Source organism: Chiloscyllium plagiosum, chromosome 14 (genome assembly GCF_004010195.1).
Source record: "Chiloscyllium plagiosum isolate BGI_BamShark_2017 chromosome 14, ASM401019v2, whole genome shotgun sequence".
Taxonomy (NCBI): Eukaryota; Metazoa; Chordata; class Chondrichthyes; order Orectolobiformes; family Hemiscylliidae; genus Chiloscyllium; species Chiloscyllium plagiosum.
This window is the reverse complement of record NC_057723.1, coordinates 34461160-34481797: the sequence shown is the minus strand read 5'-3', so window position 1 is coordinate 34481797 and position 20638 is coordinate 34461160. Positions and strand designations below refer to the sequence as shown.

At 39.2% G+C, this 20638-nt stretch overlaps 1 protein-coding gene across 1 annotated transcript in view; it reads right to left on the bottom strand.

The window, feature by feature from the left end:
- The window catches only part of cnot8 (CCR4-NOT transcription complex, subunit 8), a 17020-nt gene extending 9323 nt beyond the window's left edge, over positions 1-7697 (bottom strand). The window contains exons 1-3 of the mRNA XM_043703523.1: positions 7556-7697; positions 4365-4514; positions 1170-1363 (exon numbers count right to left, since the gene is read on the bottom strand). Of these exons, the coding sequence (XP_043559458.1) occupies positions 1170-1363; positions 4365-4481 (311 nt within the window). The 5' untranslated portion in view covers positions 4482-4514; positions 7556-7697. The remainder of the gene's footprint in view (positions 1-1169; positions 1364-4364; positions 4515-7555) is intronic.
- Between the last annotated feature and the right edge of the window lie 12941 nt (positions 7698-20638).

Genomic DNA, 20638 nt, shown 5'->3' with positions numbered 1-20638 from the left:
TAATCGAGCAGTGTCTTTCCAGATACTCATAAATCCTATCCCTCAGTACCCTTTCCATTACTTTGCCTACCACCGAAGTAAGACTAACTGGCCTGTAATTCCCGGGGTTATCCCTATTCCCTTTTTTGAACAGGGTCACAACATTCGCCACTCTCCAGTCCCCTGGTACCACCCCCATTGACAGTGAAGATGAAAAGATCATTGCCAACGGCTCTGCAATTTCCTCTCTTGCTTCCCACATAATCCTAGGATATATTCCGTCAGGCCCAGGGGACTTGTCTATCCTCAAGTTTTTCAAAATACCCAACACATCTTCCTTCCTAACAAATATCTCCTCTAGCTTACCAGTCTGTTTCATATTCTCCTCTTCAACAATACAGTCCTTCTCATTTGTAAATACTGAAGAAAAGTACTCATTCAAGACCTCTCCTATCTCTTCCAACTCAATATACAGTCTCCCACTACTGTCCTTGATCTCACCATTGTCAATAGAATAACAATGTTATTCTATTGACATTAAAACTCTCAGTTAATTTAGTTATTTTTCAATAAATTGAAGTAACCTTTGGAAGTTTTTTCACCCATTATGCATGAATGATTTCTGTAGTAAAAACAGAGTCTCTAAGTGTGAAGAACTAAATTTAAAATCTTGAAGCTAATACACATTAAGGAAATTAAATACCAGCCAGTTAAAATGCATCAAGAATCCCCCAATCATTTAGCATTTTTATCCAGTAAAAAGGGGCTACATAAGAGGTAAATCTTCAATAAAAGTCAGTCAACCTCATGCATGGCACTACAACTTCCATTCGTACATTTGGAGAGGAGAACTGGAATCCTGCTCCCAAATAGTATCCAGCAAGCCCTATTGCAAGTGTGTTTGTGACACTGGCTCAGGTGCAATAGGATTAAAGTAATTTGTTGCATAACATCCACTTGGCTGTGATTCTTGAGGAGGAAGCAAGGACTGCAGATGCTCGAGATCAGACTCAAAAAGAGTGGTGCTGGAAAAGCAGAGCAGGTCAGGCAGCATCCGAGCACAGCAGGAAAGTTGACTTTACAGGCATAAGCTGCCTGACTTGCTGTGATTCTCAAGGGTTGACTAGGACGAGCAACCAAACACAGCAACAAATCACAGGAGAACACAGTACTGCATTTTCCTTACTTACGTAAGGTTGAATTTAAAGTTGAATTGCCAAGTGGAGGTTCCAGGAGGATACTGGTTTTTCTCATTCATAAATGTCAATCCCAGTTGAATGATTTTCAGCAAGTCCACATTACATCGAAGAAGCTGGTACTGGTAATCTACAGTGCTTCGGAATTCTCCGATTGGTCTTACCACAACACCAGGAAACTCTGTATCCTAGTAAATTTTAAATATTTATTATCAAAAGTTGATCAATTATTAATAATTCAAAAATGTTGTAAATTAATGATCTAAGCGATATAAAATATAAACAGCTCATGAACTATAATATGGATTACAGATAACACTTGTTAACTGAACACAGAAGAATTTCATTTATGCTGAGAACCAGTACTGAAATAACTAACTATTGTAACAATTTTCACACTGGATAGACATTTAAATAATTAGGTAAAAGAATCAGAGGGGACAGAAGAAAAATATTTTTGGACAATGGTATGATCTGCAATTTGCTATCTGAAGGAGTGGTGAAAGCAAATTCAATGATAAAAAGTTTCTGAAAAAGAAGAGGTAATTATAATACTGGAAGAGGGAACATTTAAGGACAATGAAGAACAATGGAGGGGGACTAATGGATAGCTACTTCAAAAGAGCAGGCACAGACACAATGGGTCAAATGGCTCCTTTAATGCTATATGATTCTATTACTGTGCTAAAACCCATTCATACTGTTTGGCAATTTCAGGAATAGTATTTCTGCTGTTGATCTGCATGCTAGCAGATATCCACAAAACATGAAGGTTAAAAGACAAGAAATATAATAAAAATGTGGAAAAAACATTTAAAGTAGTTGGAGAAGAGGCAGGAACAACAGTTGTGATTATATTTACAGTACTGTTTGCTAATTTGGGTACTTAAATACTTTTAAAACATCATTGATGAACTGATCATCAAGGAAGATAGAGAGAAACAAGTTGAAAGTGCAGAAATTGGAACCGCACTTGATTTTATTGTAACCATGATATGGAGGTGCTGGTGTTGGACTGCGGTGGACAAAGATAGAAATCACACAACACCAGGTTATAGTCCAACAGGTTTATTTGGAATCACTAGCTTTCAGAGCGCTGCTCCTTCATCAGGTAACTCATGGGGCAGAATCATAAGACACAGGATTTATAGCAAAAGTTCATGGTGTCATGCAACTGAAACAATACACTGAACAAACCTAGATTGCCATTAAGTTCTTCATCCTTTAGAATGATTTTAATGGGAAAAGATGTAGTGGAAGTCACTAAAATGCAGAATCCAGATACCAATAAAGATTATAGGGAACCTTGATTTTGAATTTAAAATTATTGGCATAGTGGAATGAGTCAGATTTGAAATGAAACTGTTACACAGGTGGAGGGAATTACTACCTCATGTTTCCAACCCAACAACATGGTGAATGTATAGTCTAATTTTACAGCAAAACAACTAGAACTATACCAGTTAATTCCTCCAAAGATTATCTAGATTAATGTAGACACAGATCATAATTATTCCAAGTGTTCATTAATTTCTACACAATTTGGTTGTCACTAGTAAATTATTGGAAGATTTAAGCCAGTTCCACAGAATAATTTGCTGGAAGAACTTTTTAAAGGAACTTTGACGTAAATGAAGTTAAACAGTGGCTATAAGGTAAAAGTAATATTCAAGAATAGACAGAAATTTGTTTTTAAAATACTTGAGTTTCAAACTACGCATTGTCAACAATAGAGTATGCAGAAAAGAATTTAGCATAAAAACCAAGGAGTGCACTTTTCGCCATACTAGGAAAAACAAAATTGTCTTGCATTTTTAATTTCTAGACTGAAAAATTCTTTTCCTTGGCACAGGAGTCATGACAAACAGGTTTGAGGAATTCTGCATGTTTTGGTACATGCTAATTCATGAAAAACTGTGATATGTATTCCAGCACTAAGGCATGCCACCTACTATTACTTGTGCCTGAATTCACACCAGGAGTGCTATTCAAATTTTACCCCTGTACTGACTGATACAAAAAGGTAGTTTCTAGTCCAGAAGACTTCAGGTTGAAAATTCTCATTGTTTTCACATTCCTCCATGGCCTTACTCTTCCCTATACCTGTACCCTCCCCAGCTCCACAATTTTGAGACATCTATGCTTTTTTAATCCTGGCCTTTTGAAGTTTTCAGATTTTAATTATTCTACTACTGGCAGCTGTACTTACTGTGTTTGTGCTACATAATGTCCTTGAGAGACTTAGGACATAGTGCAGCACTAAAGAAGCTGCATAAACACAAATTATTTTAAGTAACCAACAAATTTATTTCTTATTTCTTTTCTCACTGTGTTTTGGTACAAAATGAATAATTAGAAAGCCATTGCAATGTTGCAACTTTGGCTTTGTTCAGCTTTTCTAGCATATGCAAACACATACCTTTTCATTAGTTTTATTGAAAAATATCACTCTCATTCATCAGGCAAAAGGTCTTTGTTTTATACCCACTACTATATTGATGTGGCAATATTCAAAGAGCAGGAATTTTTCCCAATTGTCCTAGCATTTATTCCTCAGCCAACTTAATGGAAAGGTAGACGAATGATATCAAGTCGTAACGCTAATCCCATGTTTTCATACAACACAAAACAGTAATAGTACATCATTAGCTGTGAAGCCACTTTGGAACTCAGATCAAAAATGTGCTACATAAAGTTAATTCTCTTTCTTCATTCTATGAAACAGTATGTATAACAATTTTTCTTTTGAAGAAAATACATCTCAACCTTATCAATAAAAGTTTAAAACTTCAAACCTTTTTAAATTAGTGCTTTCCCAATTAATTTTCCTATCTATGCTTTTGGCTCACCTTTCTAAGAATTACAGCATGATATTCAAAGCTAGGAATTAAGATCTCTAAAGTGGCTAACTCACGCTTTTGTCTACATATTATAACCCAATCTCAATTGTACAGAGCCCATTCATCACTTTAATATAAACTAGAGCCCTTATTTTCTAGTCCATCTCACAAAAATTTATGTCTAGTGAATACCATCATATAAATATGTAATATTAAGAAACATACACAGCAAGACTTACTTCAATTCATTCCCTAGGCTTTTAACCAGTATTTTTTGCTCCACTGACAAAAGTGAAATATTAGATACTCATAACTGAAATACTCTTTCACATGGTTCATGAAGACTTACCATAGCTATATAGTTATATTTTTGAATAATTAAGCGAATTTTTCTCATCTCTTCTTCCAGGTTATTTGCCCATACCTCACGGATTATCTGACTGTGGTCTTCTTCTGCAGCTGGCATTTTGAAGAGGTTGCCAAAGTGGACTGATGGGCACTGGAAACAACAAAAAACAAACTGTTTAAGTCATGCTAATTCTAGCAAATTCAATGGTTTGCTCATGATTTTGTGCTGGAACTTTAAAACCACACTTTTTTTAAAACGACTGGTCTGCTACTGTAGAAGTCTGCAAAATAATCTCTCTAGCAGGTGGGGGAGAAAAACAAAACAAAAAAAAGCCAACCAAATTGAATGAGTTCACAGTAATTAGTCTAAGACCCATGTAAGCATTTTACAGATCACACCCTGGTATTGGCTAAATTAGTATTCATAGCAATAACATATTTAGATATTTAACAAGCTCAAGACAGATTTTTTTTTGTATAAAAAAAACTTCTCAAAATTAGAGTTGCCTTCTCTTCAGTTCCATTAGAGTACTCACTTGAATATAACACTGCCAGGAACATTTTACAGACCTGTGCAAATCTAACCCAGTTTCTATGTATTGTTTGATAATTTAAGGAATTTAAATTGCTACAACTTAAAGATTTAAACAAGGTAAAAAGATAACTGTGCCATGAAAAATAAAAATAAGTGATGAACTTAAATGGAAATGCTGATAATTTGGCTATATTTGGATACCATTTGCAGATAAGCTTTAAATACATTAAAAACAATTCAGTTGACATGCACTGTAATCTTAATATAGCCTTAACTTATCATTTATCTTTGCTTTATTTGTCACTGTCTAAATCGGTGAAAGAGTCCTCAAATTGCCATCAATATTTGAGAATAAGAACGAGGGCATGAAAAAAAAACCATTTGCTCCTTTCAACCTGTTCTGTTGTTCAGGAAGATCGTGCTGATCTTCAACCTTAACTTCATCATTGTTCCTGAATCCCTCAATTTTTTTAATATTAAAAGCCAATCACAGCCTTGAACGTACTCAATAAGCGAGCATTAGAGACTTCAGAGACAGAGAATTCCAAACAATCACGTACCTTTCTGTGAAAAAAGCTTCTTATTTCGGTTCTAAACGAGTGATAATTTATTGAGACTGTGATCCAGATTCCCCAACCAGGAGAAAATTTTCTCCAACATCTAGTCTGCAAAGTCCCTTAAGAATTTTATGGTTGAATTAGATCATGTCTGTTTTCCAAAACTTCAGAGAAAACATGCTTGGTCCATTCAAACTCTCCTCATTGGTTTTTGGAATACAGGATATCCAATCTGATAACTCACTCTCAAAGTGACCAAGGTAAGATTAAATCTGCATGGTATTCCAAGTATGATCTAAACAATGCCCCTACAAACTTGGAGCAACACTATTTTATTCTTATACACCAATCTCCTTATAACAAAAGTTAACATATCACTTGCCTCCTTCATTGCTTGCTGTGTTTGTGTGTTAACTTCGGGATTCATTTGCAAGGCCCTCTGAATGCAAATATTTCCCATTTTCTCACCATGCATAAAATATTCCACTTTATTTCCCTACTAAAGTGGATAATTTCACATCTTGCCACATTTTATTTCAGCTGACGTGTTCTTGCCACTCATCCAACTTCTTTATAACAAGTCTTTTTTGTGTCCTCCTCACCATTCACTTTTCTCCTAATTTTGCTATCAGCAGCAAATTTGGATTCATTTAACTCTGTCTCCTCACTTAAGCAATATTGATTGTAAATAGTTGAAAGCCAGCAAATACTGTTCCTTATACCAGTTAACCTGCCTATGTCCAATTTTCAGTTTACTCCTGTTTTCTGTCACCCCAATCTTGTAAACTATTGAGTATTATAATTTACATGAGAAGTCTCTGATTGCTAATCTATCAGATAGGTTTTAGCCACTTTCTCTGAGTTGTTAGCATTTTACAGTGTAAGAATTGAGAAAATGCATTAATGCTCATGTTGTGCATGTTCCACAAGCATTTTTAGCAAGCTGCATACATCTAATTTGTGAAATTCTTTACTACAGAGGGCTGCAGAGGCTAGTTCTTTAAGGCTATTGAAGTCTGAGATAGACAGACTTTTAATCACGAAAGGAATCAAGGGATATGGGAAAAAGCAGGAAAGTGGAGTTGAGGATTATCAGATCAACCATGGTCTCATTGAATGGCTGAGCAGATTCAACAGGCTGAATGGACTGCTTTTTCTGTTCCAATGGCCTATTGTGTAGCTAACTGCATTTTGCATTCAGCCAACTGTTTGTTTTTCCAATCAAGTACAATCATGACTAAATCACAATGAATAATTCATATTAAGTTACTTTTATTAAATCCTGTCCAGACTTATTGTGGTTTTCTTCCTAATTGGTGAAAGATATAATAAATTCATATAATATTGAAGTTAGGCAGGAGACAGGTTTTCCTTTTGGACCATTATGGTTCCATCTTTTCATATCTGTTTATATGTGTTTGGGGCAAAAAATAAAACAGCAACTTGATTTATCGCTTGAGCTTCAATTGTTTGTCTCTTGATTTGAAATGACATTGGCATTAATGCAATATTAAAATCTTGACACTAAGATCCAACACAATTTTCACTCTATCAGGAAATAACTTTTCATGTACAAGACTTAGCTTGTATGCTTTAATTCAGAATACAGATGATCTAAACATGTTCCATCATCTTCAATTCTACACCAAATATCGAGTGATCGAAGAATTTTGCGCAGATTTAATCATATTCAGTAGCACAGCACTATGTCCCATAACTAGTCATCTAATCCAAACTGAAGTTTACGTAAAATAAATTTCTCGGTGCGAAATCTACGGAGATGGCAACGTCGTCTTGATAACGGATTGCTGCAATAAGATGACATTCAAGTAGAGACTGTTGGTGTAATAGGTCTTGAATCAACAACATCAGGGTCAGGTATAAAAGAGAGTCCCAGGAAAAAGTAAAAGCGCACTGGACGAGTTAACGGGCGGACCGTCTGTACTGCGCCCGGGTAGTGGCGGGAAGGTTTTAAACGTTGGGCTCCCCTCCCTCCCGCCCGGGAACCACGTCGCTTCTCAGCATCCGCTTCAACTCCGACAGGCCAAGACAGGCCAGGCCAGCCGTACCCCGTCACTGCAATTAAAACCCACCGCTTACCTTGTATCCGTCACTCGCCAAAGTTAAATATGACCTGCACTCACAGAGCGGACCAGCTTCCCATCCTGACTAACAGATTTCCTTGTTTTAATGTTGATTCGTGAGGCTCCAGCAGTTTGCCAACCACCCGGAGCGAATTGTGAATGGACAATGACGGCAGCCGTGGACATGCGCACAGGGTGCTCGGGGCGGGGCTAACGTAAACGGAAACTGTCAATCTTTGACAATGAGCTCAGAGTCCGCGCGGATCAGGGAGATGCTCAAGGTGTGGGTAATGTCCCTGCTTCTGGGTCAGGGGGTCCGGCTTCAAGGCTCATCTGTCCTGGAGGTAGCTCATAACATGTCTGAGCAGGTGGATTTAATAGTATCTTAACCGTGTAGAATGGGCTCCGCCATTCAGGCTTTAATCAGACATACGTGTAATTTTTCCACCAATTCCAATTGTAAATCAATATTTCATGTTTTGGCTTTATACAAAACAGGTTACGTGGACTTTACACACCAATGAGGGAATCAAGGCATGAGATTATGGTGGAATTCAGGTTGAAAATCAGCCAGGACATGAATGGCGATGTAGCCTCAATAGATTTTCTTGCTTACTCTCTCTTCCATCAACCTCCTCAAGTGGGACTTTCCTCACTACTCAGACAAATAACCGCACGGTCATAGAGAAACTGTAGCAATGGTTTCCGATCCTGTTATCTCCGCATCACTACTGAATAATCTCCTGAGTATCCATCATTAGCACCTCTAAAGATTGCAAACTCTACGAGAGACATCCCTGTTGAAGGGCTTATGGCCGAAACGTCGACTCTCGCTTCTTGGATGCTGCCTCACCTGCTGTGCTTTTCCAACGCCACACCTTTTGAGTCGAGAAACTGTTCATGCAGAGTCAATCACTTCATGTATTCATCATGCAAAGTATGCAATTGTTGTTGCATTTACCGTATAATGGTTGGTTTTGCTAAATATCTTTGCTTGTAGTCATTTAGCAGAACATATGTTCATGAACATTGCTGACAGTTTGTCAAGTTGTTTCATCTTACACTCATCAGGACATTTTGCAACAACAGCGGTTCAAGGTGAAACGAATATTTATATTGCATTAGAGGAGAGCAAGCCTCTCATTTTCCATGACAACTTCTCCACCAATCAGAGTTAACTTGTCAACCAATCAGTCCTGTCATTGAGCTGTACAACATGGAAACAGAAGGGCAGTGTTTGTCACTGGCCACTCGGGTGTTTTCCTATCTTCCTGGTGGTGGAAATTGAATAAAGATTGGTGCACTTTGTGTCTTTCACTGTGTCTCACACCTGCGCACACACACCATGGCTGCTGGGGATAAAATAAGCACTACCGCACTTAGGTGGTAGTGTGGGGGTTAAATTATTTTAAAAAAACAAATAGGAGATTAGCCACACAGCACTGCCCTTTGATGCGAAGGGCAGTGTTTGTCACTGGCCACCCGGGTGTAAAAAAAAAGAAAAAACATGGAAACAGACCTTTTGGTCCAACCCGTCCATGCCGACCTGATATCTTAAATTAATCTAGTCCCATTTGCCAGCTTTTGGCCCATTTCCCTCAAAACCCTTCTATTCATATTCCCATCCAGATGCCTTTTAAATGTTGTAATTGTACCAGTTTCCACCAATTCCTGTGGCAGCTCATTTCACATACGCCCCACCCTCTGAAAACGTTACCCCTTAGGTCCATTTAAAATCTTTCCTCTCTCACCTTACACCGATGCGCTCCAGTTCTGGACTTTCCCAACCTGGGGAAAATATCTTGGCTTTTCATCCTATTCATGCCCTCATGATTTTATACACTACTCAGCCTCCGATGCTCCAGGGAAAATAGCCCCAGCCTATTCAGTCTCTCCTATAGAACAAACCCTCCAATACTTGTAACATCCTTGTAAATCTTTTCTGAACCTTTTCAAGTTTTACAACATCCTTCCTAGAATTGCACACAGTATTCCAAAAGTAGCCTAACCAATGTCCTGTACAGGCACAACATGTCCTCTCATGAAGTATCAATGTTGGTTTTCATTTTGAGTACGTATTCTTGCAAATGAGTGCAATTTGAAAAATTTTAACAAAATACATTTTTCAGCATTATTCATCTTCATTTATAGTTTATTTCTTCTTTCAGAGGATTTGGCCAGAGCTGGCTGGGTCAGCATTTATTGCCCAAACCCATATACCTTTGAGAAGGTGACTTCTTGAAACCTTGCAATCCACTTGGTGTAAGGACATCCACATGGCTTTAGTACATCTTGTAAATGGTATATACTGCTGCTGTTGGAAGGAATGAATGTTCATAGATGTGCCAATAAAGTGGATTGCTTTGTTAAGTTTCTTGACTGGTATTGGAGTCGAACACATCCAGGCACGTAGCGAATATTCCATCACACTCCTGACTTGTGCCTTGTAGTTGATGGACAGGCTTTGGGGAGTCAGAAGATGAGTTACTGGTTGTAGGATTCCAACCTTCTGACCTGTTCCTATGGACACTATTTATATGGCACGTCCAGTTTAGTTTCTGGTTAGTGGTAACTCCCAGGGCATTGGTAGTGGGGAATTTAGTGATGGTAACGCTTTTGAATATTAGGGCAGTGGTAAAATTCTCTTTTGTTGGAGATAGTTATTGCCTGGCACTTACGTAGCATGAATGTTATTTGATACATCGGTCCAAGCAATGATATTTTCTAGGTATTGGATATGGATAGGTCTAGGTTGTGAATATAGAGTTATGGTCATCTATGGATTGCTTAGTATCTGAGAAGTTATGAATAGTGCTGAACATCTCCACTTCTAACCTTATGATGGAGGGAAGGTCATTGATAAAGTGGCTGAAGATGTTTAGCCCTGGGACACTTCCTTGAAGAACTCTTGCTTGAAGATGTCCAGGAGATGAGATGACTGCCCTCCAACCATCATAACCATCTTTCTATGTGCTAGGTATGACTCCAATTTGCAGAGAGTTTTCCCTTGATTTCCACTGACTCTCACAGTCAGATGCATCCTTGAGGTGAAGGAATTTCACTCTCCCAGTGTGGAATTCAGCTATTTTGTATTCATTTGAACCGAAACTGTAATGAAGTCAGCAGCTGCGTGACCCTGGCGGAATCCAGTCTGGGCATCAGAAAACATGCTTTACAAATTCAGCCTGTTGCTAGAAGTTGCATGACAACAACTTTAAACAACCGCTTTTCATTTTCCCTCATCAGATTTAGATTGACAGTGTGAGGAATTTGTATTGGTCACTCCAAGACAACTACACAAAAGTTACTCCTGAATCCTTCACTATACGAAGTGACTCAAGTTCATATGCCAATAACTTATTCCAAAGTATTTCAGATCTAAATTGTGTTTTCCACATTGTCAAAATATTGGTTACTTTTCCTATTCTATTTTAATTAGCATTTTAAACTATTTTTCCTTGTTTCCACTGATCTTACATCGTTGGTGACGTTACAACACATCAATCCTTCAAATTTCACAACAGAACTGTAAAAATGCAGCACAGCAAAAACTAAGCCCATTAAGGGATTTTAGTACATCAATTTCTAAAAGACATGATGAACCATAAAGCTATAGCTAAAGTGAATAAGTTATTCATGTATATTTCCAATGCAATTCATTATAAAATGAAGAATAACATTTTATCCTTGTATAAGACGTTGGTTGGGCCCTGGAGTATTGTGTTCACTTAAGGATTCCTCATATGTAGGATGACGTTGAAGCTTCGAAAAAGGTGCAGAAAAAAGAATTTCCAGTTTCAAGGATCTGCATTATTTTAAAGAAGTCTGCATGACATGATTTGATCAACATTTGTAAGATGACTAAAGGACTTGTTTGTGTATTCATGGACGTATTATATTAACTGAATAGATTAGGATTGATGAGTCAGTCTTACATTAGGTCATAAATGTGCTCGATGTTCTGAAATTCATAGTTTTTTCAACAAGTATTGGATCTGTGAAATAGGAACTCGTACTTCCAAATGAAAAACTGGAAAAATAAGTCCTTAATTGCTTCTGTACTGTTTTGATTGGATATGACATCTGGTGAGGCTAAACAGCCATCCAGTTTTTCAGTTTCAATAGACTTCATTGCAGCTCCCAAGGCTTATTATTGTTACGAATGATTGGCTGAATTTCAAAAAGTCCAAAATGACATAACTCAGGACAGTTTTAGGAATTTATTAAAAGATAATGTGACTTTCATGTGTTAGTGATATGTTTGATTTTACAACAGACTGACCACTAGAGGGAATTTACATTTTCAAAATTGAATTTCAAATGCTTCATTTAATAGTAGAAAATGTACAATATATTTTTTGAAATGGTTAAAAAAATTAAGTTTCCAAAGTGTGTATTGGGTGAGTATTATGGACGTTGCACGACGTGCAAGGAGGATTATGAGATAGTGGAAGTAACTCAGGGAATGAGAGGACATGGAGTTATGAAGGTGCAATGGCATTATGAGGATGCACATGGGCAGGTTGAAGGCCTGATCTTTGTCACTAAAACTGGTAAACTGAAGAGGGTGTTATAGCCTGCCAACCTCAACACCTACCTACCTTAATTGTTGGTTTGGACTCACCTCCAGAGGCAATCCAGTCCCAGCCAAATTGAAGATGCCTTTTAAACAGGATTGGTTGGGCAATGTCCTGATTTGGCATATTCATTTAATCCTTGAAAATTCAGCTAATTGTGTCCAATTCAGGGCATTTACAGATGATTACAGAAGTGAAGAAAGACCACAATAATTATTCCAGAAAAAAAAGGAATTCAGTTAAATTGATAAAGCCAAACAGTTCTTCATGAAGATTTTGAGAGAGATTTGACAGAGATGCTCAAAATCACAACGTGTCTTAACAAAGTACATTTCATAGAGAAAATCAATTACCACTGGCATTAATGTAGAGAATAGCAAAAGATTCACAACAGTATGATGAAAACAAATTATATAGTAAATGGTTAGAATCTGGAATGCACCACCTGAACGACACTTTCAATATTGGATGTTAAAGGCAGATTTAATAAGAATCGGAAGTCTTAAATAAAATGCTGAGACTGTCGGAGCGGGAGCAGGAATTTGTGTGGGACAAGTTAATTAGCTCCTGGAGAGAGCCAGCACAAACAAAATGGGCTAATTAGCTTTCTGTGTTACAAAAGAATAAGACATTTTTTAAAAAATCTAATAGCAGGTAAGACCAACTCTTATTACTCGCTGAGAATCTATGGGACTGTAAATGTAGCTTCGCAGTGGGAAGTCGCAGGTTGATCATGGAGCAGCTTAGGCTCATAATACTTCCTTACGCTGGCCGCCATCTTGCCTCCCACGTGACGGTGTAATTTGCATCCATTGACGTCAGGACAACGAGCGGCCTATTGGCCTGTTCCCAGGATGCCGCGCGGGCGGCGTCTTCTATTGGCCGCTGCCCCAGAGCGTGGTCACCTGACTGGTAACCTGCTTTCGGTGACGTTGGTGGGAGGCAAGTTACAAGGTCATCGGTTTCGAAGCTGTAGCTTGGCAGCTGCTGGCAGCCTGTGCCAGCTGGCTCTTAAACCTCTCAGACATTTCCAAAACAAAAACTAGAGCACAGATACAAAGTTATACTGAAAGGGAGGGAAATGGGAACAATGACTCTTGAACAACCTTCTACAAGTACATCTGTGACAGTCACTGGAGAAGATAGATGCCAAAATCTCACAGTACCTGAAAATCAAAATACACTGAGGAAGACCCTTGTGGACGTGAGGCTACTGAATTCATACCTCAGTTCCATTGGAGAGACCAGACAAATTTATGAAATAAAGCTTGACAAACTTGATTGCATCTTGGCAGATTTTATTGTCTCTGTACGTAAAAAGAATGGGGACGAATTTGAACCCAGTTCACTCCGAGGAATTTTGGGTAGTATTGACCGGTGGTTGCGACGTCACAAGTATGGCCATTCTATCTTTCAAGGAACTGGAAACCAGTTCAAAAAAACAAAAGATTCTCTGAAGGCAAAGCAAAAGCAACTTAAGGAAGAAGGCAAAGGTAATCGACCAAATCGTACGGAAGCACCAACAGAGGAGGAATTAAATAAGTTGTATGAGTGTGGAGCTATTGGTCTACAGGACCCTGCTGCATTAATTCACATGCTATTCTTCAATATCAGCATATATTTTGGTTTAAGTCCCAAGGAGCAATATGATTTAAAATGGGGAGATGTTAAATTACATGTAGATTCATCAGGATTGGAGTATCTTGAGTATTGGGAAAGGCAAAGATCTAGTACTGGGGTTGATGTTCATGGTATAGATGCATTTAGGCTACGCATGTATACAAATCCTAACCCAGAACGCGATCCAATAAAGGCGTACAAAATGTATTCCAACCAACGCCCTCCCGATATGCAAAATTCAGAATCTCCTTTCTATATTGCCCCAAATTACATGTACAATCCATCTTATTCATTATGGTATCGAAACATGAGAATTGGTAAAAGCACCCTGCGAGCTATGGCAAAACTTGTGAAACAAATGGACACCCTAACAAATGATAATCATTTCACTGGTCATAGCCCAAATGAAGCTTCAATCCAGGAACTTGTGGAGATTCGTGTTCCTCCAATGGAGGTTCCTCAATTATCAGGAAATAGAAATCTTCAGAATATTAACAATTGTTCTGAATTGTCTGATGGAAGAGAATATATTGCACATATTCAAACTCGATCCATTCAGAATTCCAGCCTAAATGCTACAGTAAAGCCTAATGTGTCTTGTTATGACAACGGTGGACATGTGACTGGAAACTCTCACTTAGAAGATACTCTGAGTTCCAGCAGCATGTATAAACAAATCAAGGAAGAACCACAGAACAATAATTTGCCTAATAAGCTACAAGTAAGAAATCTTCCACTTATATCACAGATCCACAAGGGAACAGATGGAGTTAGTGCACACAACACATCTGGAATTATGTCCAGTACTATCCAGTCTATCCTTGAGCTTCATAAATCACATGGTGACATACATGTTCATATTCATGATAGTCCACCACAGACACATTTTAAGTGTATCATCATCAGATCTGAATGTGATGATGACTAAGTTTTCTTCCACCAAAAAAACGTAATCTTTACAATGTAAATATGACATTATTAATGTTGCATTTATAATTTTGGAATTTAAATTTTGCATACCAAATTTTGCAATTTGGTATCTGTTGTGTCATTGTTTATTTTGTTAAGAGATTTAACCTCTGCTGTATTGCCAAGTTGTATACTGTATTGTACATAATAATGAATGAAAAACTGTATCAGGTATTTAATCATTAGTTTCACTTGCCATTGGTTAGGTAAGATTCCTTTTAAGTATTTAGACTGCTGTGAAACCACAAGAGAAAAAAACCATCTAGGATCATTTATACTATTCAATTTAGATTATTATTCTTGATTGTAAATGCTACCATGGAAAACTTGATGGACATCACCTATACTGACATATATCATGCAAAACATTAAATACTGACTCTGTGTACTGTCTGTATATATGCTGTTTCTGTTGTGAAACTAAAGTTGCTCAATACCTTTTAGTTACAACCACCGAAATGGAGCCCACAGATTTAAAATTAATTGACTGACATTCAATCCTGACTGTGAAATTATCTTATTGATTTAATGTAAGGGGGAAATATTTACATTAGATTGAAAGATTTTCAGTGTGATGTATGCTAGGATTGAAGTTAAATTCACGGTCACTTTATTATACTACTCAGTGCACCCAGAATTCTGAACTCAAATTTAATCAGAAGTAAGATTGTACTTTATTTAATGGGAAAAAAGCATGTTATTTTACCTTTGGGACCTGGGTTTAGACCCAGCTCTGAATTAAACTGCAAAGCTATTGTCTTTTTGTACTCATTAGTAAAAGGCTTGGACATTCTGAAGCCTTGTTGCAGCATCAAGAGTTCAGAACAGAACACTTTCTGTATTTTGATGTCTTTCAGTTGTTTCACACAGAGACCAAACAGTATACCAAAAATAAAAACAGTAATTTCTGTAGAAACTCAGGGTCTGGCAGCATCTGTGAAGAGAAAGTAGAGCTAACATTCTGGGTCCAGTGACCCTTCTTCAGAATCAGCAGTAGCTAGGCAAGTTGGCCTTGCTACTCTGAGTTCTGAAAAAGGATCACTGGATGACACTGCACCCAAAATGATAACTCTGCTATATCTCCACAGATGCTGCTAGATTTGCTGAGTTTCTGCAGCAATTTCTATTTTTGTTTCAGATTACCAACATCCACAGTTTATGTCTTATATCAAAGACGACTGAATGTAATCTTTAAAAGAGACCCAATCTACTTGCAATAATGCTATGGGATTTTATGAGAACCTTTTGGCATGCATGTGTCTGAAACATATAGAGTATATGATTAGTCATTGTCGAATACAAAGCATGAGCTGCAATCAATTGCTCACCTATATAGCTACTTCTTTCATTATGATTGGCTTAACCAGAATTTCCAGTTCAGTTTTGTTAAGTTTCTAATTTTAAATTGTAGTATCTAATTGATGAACATACAAAAGGTTAATAAACCTTTTGACTTAAATCTTTTAACTCATTCACTGCCATTTTGTTTATTGATATGTATTTCTTCTAAAGAATTTGGCAAGGTAGGACCTAATATGGAAGATTAATGCACAAAACAATCTGTCAACATAATTCATCATGTATTCTGTTCAGATAGGGATTCACATTATTATTAATTTGTGACTGAAAGCTAGTGACTAATAATGTTAAATAAAACATTCACATGAATAACTTTGTTTTCCAGTTTCTGGTTATATAAAAAATGTGCTGTCACTTACACCACTTGGAATGTGAAATGTGTCGAGCTGAGGAGTTGAATTTTGATTGGGAGATCACTTCTGTCTGAGTCAAAAGATTGTAGGTTCAAGATCCATTTTGGAGAGCAGCATAAAATCTAGACTGACACTAAAACACATTAAAGGGGAGCTTCTCGTATTGAGGATAAGACATTAAACCAAGATCCTGTGTGTAGCTGAGGTGAACAGAAAAGAACACATGATACCTGAAGGGGAGCAGATGAGTCCTCCCTGATGTACTTACAAATATTCATGCCTTGCTCAAATAATGAGAACAATAACTTGTATTTAAGTGGTACCTTTAACATTATAAAATGTCCAAAAACATGTCCCAAGAAAATTATAAAATTTGATTCTGAACTGCATAAGAGATATTAGGATCCATAAAAAACTGTCAGACAGTAAGGTGATACAGAGCAATGTTTTGGATTATTTAAAGCTCACAGAACATGTAGTATCAGAAACCAGCCAGGAGTGCATAGATGTAACAGAGAACTTCCATGGTCCTAGATGATGGTGGAGAAAGACAATCCAGCCGGAGCTCATCCGCTCCACACCTTCTTCCTGTTCTTTTCTTTCTTTTCCTATTAGTGTTTTTTCTCTTCTTCTCTCCTGGCCTCAGATGACTCTTAGCCTCCAACAACTCCTGGCCTGGAACAGCGGCCTCCCGTAGCAGCCTTGTGACATGGCATTGTTTCCTCCCAGCTTGGCACAGCCGCCTCCCGGCATGGTGTGGCAACCTTCCAGCCTGGCACAATAGCTTTCCCAGATGGCCTCATGGCATGGTGTCCTCCTGGCATGATGTGGGCATCTTCAGCTCAGCGTGATGGTCTGAAGTGATCTCTCAGCCCTAAGATCCTCAAGGTGAAGCCCGGCTCGGCCTGGAGTCAGGCACCAGTGCGGACTGGAGGCTAGGTGCCAGTGTGTTCTGGGTTGGAAGACCATGGTTCTGAACTTTTATTTCTACAATACTGTACCTTTTATTTCTCCATTTTCTAAGAGAATTAAAGTAATTAAAGTTGTAGAGTTGAAGAGTGCGGTGCTGGAATCGCACAGCCGGTAAGGCAGCATCCATTGAGCAGGAGAGTCGACGTTTCGGGCATAAGCTCTTCATCAGGAAACTCGGATGCTGCCTGACTGGCTGTGCTTTTCCAGCACCACACTTTTTGACTCTGACCTCCAGCACCTACAGTCCTCAGTCCTCAACCTTATATGGTTGATTGTAACCTTACTGCGAAGCCTCTTCCAAGCATGCCTACCTTGAACAAGTTCTCCTCGTCCCTTTACGAGGATCTCAGTGAGTCTCTCTCTCTCTCTCACTCTCCCACCCACCAAAGTCATTTCCTCTGCACTGAAGCTCTTCAGCCACATCCTGAAGCAGACTCGCTACCACAGCCACATCTTCTACAGCGCCTGCCTGCGGAATGGACCAATGCCACATGGACTCTGGTCTACATTCAGACCATCACAATTTGGACATGACCAGGACAACAGCAAATCCAAAGCCTCCAGAAATGACTTTCCCTCCGAATTCTCCACTCCATGCTTGCAGCCATGAACTTCCACCTACACTCTCTACAGTCATCCCTGCCCCAGCTCAGGGCCACACTTTCCCAGACGTGCAAAGGACCTCTGTCATTCTTCATCCTTAGAAGAATTCACACCCTCAACAAATGTTTTTTTTTCTCCATCATATCAGACATCAAGGAACTTTCATGTACTTACCTCTGAACTCGAGATTTCTCAACCATTCCAGAAGCTTCCTCTGGCACTGGAACCATTTGGGTGCCGTTAGCCATGTGGCTGCTCCAGCCAACACTACTTCAGTGAATGATGACATCACTCCTGCACCCGTCACCCCACAAACTGCAGTCACTGCTGACTATGCTGCCTTCATGATCTTTGTCCATACAACTGCCTGCGCGACCGCTGCAAGATCCACCACTGCCGAAACCAAGGTGAAGTATACCCAGCATGTCACTTCCACCCCCGTTGTTGCTGCCTCTGCAGCCACTTCCGCCCCCACTGATGTCACTCACCTGAACACAGACAGCCAACATTGCCTACGTCCTGAAGGGCTTATGCCCGAAACATCGACTCTCCTGCTCCTCAGATGCTACCTGACCGGCTGCACTTTTCTAGCACCACACTCTTCGACTAGACAGACAATAAAGGCTAATTCTAATTCTAAAAATTACATAGTCAGGCAAAGTTGGGTCTTATAACTGAGGCAGAAACTGGTCGTCTTTGTAATGTCTTGCATATGTGCTCAAAAGCTCATCTCAAGATCAAATATGATATCAAGATTGTGAACAGCCTGGTTCAATGTCAGGTAGATGCCAGGGAGATATAAAGACGAGGTACCAGGACTAAAGGCAACAGCTTTGTGCCTTCCAAAACTTAATCAGGAGATATTTCTGTTCCTGCAGCACCAGATATTGGACATGCAGTCTAATCATTTACCAGTAGACAGTTGAGAAGTCAAAAGACACGATGGTGAGGTGGAGCTGAATGTTGACAGCATTTGTATGAAAGCACATGCACTTCTGTTGGTGTCACCAAGGCAGAGCATATCATTGTGAAATGGGAGGATTCAAAGATGGATCATCCAGGCACACCAGTGGTAACTAGGAGAAAGTGAGGACTGCAGATGCTGGAGCTCAGAGTCGAGTGTGTAGTGGTGGAAAAGCCCAGCAGGTCAGACAGCATCTGAGGAGCAGGAGAATTGACATTTTGGGTATAAACCATTCATCAGGAATGAGGCTTGTGTGTTGGGGCTGAAAGATAAATGGGAGGACGTGAGGTTTGGGGGAAGGTAGCTGAGAAAGCAATAGGTGGATGAAGATGAGGGAGAAGGTGATAGGTCAGAGTGGGGAGTGATGGAACGGGTCCAGAGGGTGGTGCTGAGTTGGAGGCTTGGGACTGGGATAATGTGGGGGCAGGGGAAATGAGGAAGCTGCTGAAATCCACATTTATCCCGTGTGGTTGCAGGGTCCCAAGGCGGAATATGAGGTGTTCTTCCTCCAGGCATCGGGTGGTAATGGTTTGGTGGTGGAGAAGGCACAGGACCTGCATGTCCTTGACGGAGTAGGAGGGGGAGTTGAAGTGTTCAGCCATGGGGTGTTTTGCCTAGTTGTAACTTGGCAAAAGAAGGCAGATAAGTAATTACAGAAGTAATTAAGGCTGGAATTAAATAAATGTGCACGGAATCTACAGAGAATAGTTCCACATAAACAAATAATGGAGGAGACACTTTGGAAAAACATAGTGTTATGATTGTTGGCTTTTAATCACACAGGTTGTAATTGTGATAAGAACATAACAGTATAATGGAAATTAAATAAGATTTCATAAAAAGGGTTACAACAACAAGACAAATTTTTTGTTCTAGTCTTTGCACAAGAATGAAATAACAATGGATGTACATAAATGTCAATGAAGTTCTGTACATATTGGATTGGTTAGATCAAGATTGGATGGATGTGGGCCACAAACAGCATAAGACTATAAGACCATAAGACATAGGAGCGAAAGTAAGGCCATTCAGCCCATCGAGTCCACGCCACCATTCAATCATGGCTGATGGGCATTTCAACTCCACTTACCCGCTTTCTCCCCATAGCCCTTAATTCCTTGTGACATCAAGAATTTATCAATTTCTGCCTTGAAAACATTTAGGGTCCCAGCCTCCACTGCACTCTGTGGCAATGAATTCCACAGGCACACCACTCTCTAGCTGAAGAAATGTCTCCGCATTTCTGTTCTGAATTTACCCCCTCTAATTCTAAGGCTGTGTCCACGGGTCCTCGTCTCCTCGCCTAACGGAAACAATTTCTTAGCGTCCACCCTCTCCAAGCCATGTATTATCTTGTAAGTTTCTAATAGATCTCCCCTTAATCTTCTAAACTCCAATGAATACAATCCCAGGATCCTCAGCCGTTCCTCATATGTTAGACCTACCATTCCAGGGACCATCCGTGTGAATCTCCGCTGGACACGCTCCAGTGCCAGTATGTCCTTCATGAGGTGTGGGGCCAAAAACTGTACACAGTACTCTAAATGGGGCCTAACCAGAGCTTTATAAAGTCTCAATAGCACAACGGTGCTTTTATATTCCAACCCTCTTGAGATAATTGACAACACTGCATTCGCTTTCTTAATCACGGACTCAACCTGCAAGTCAACCTTTAGAGAATC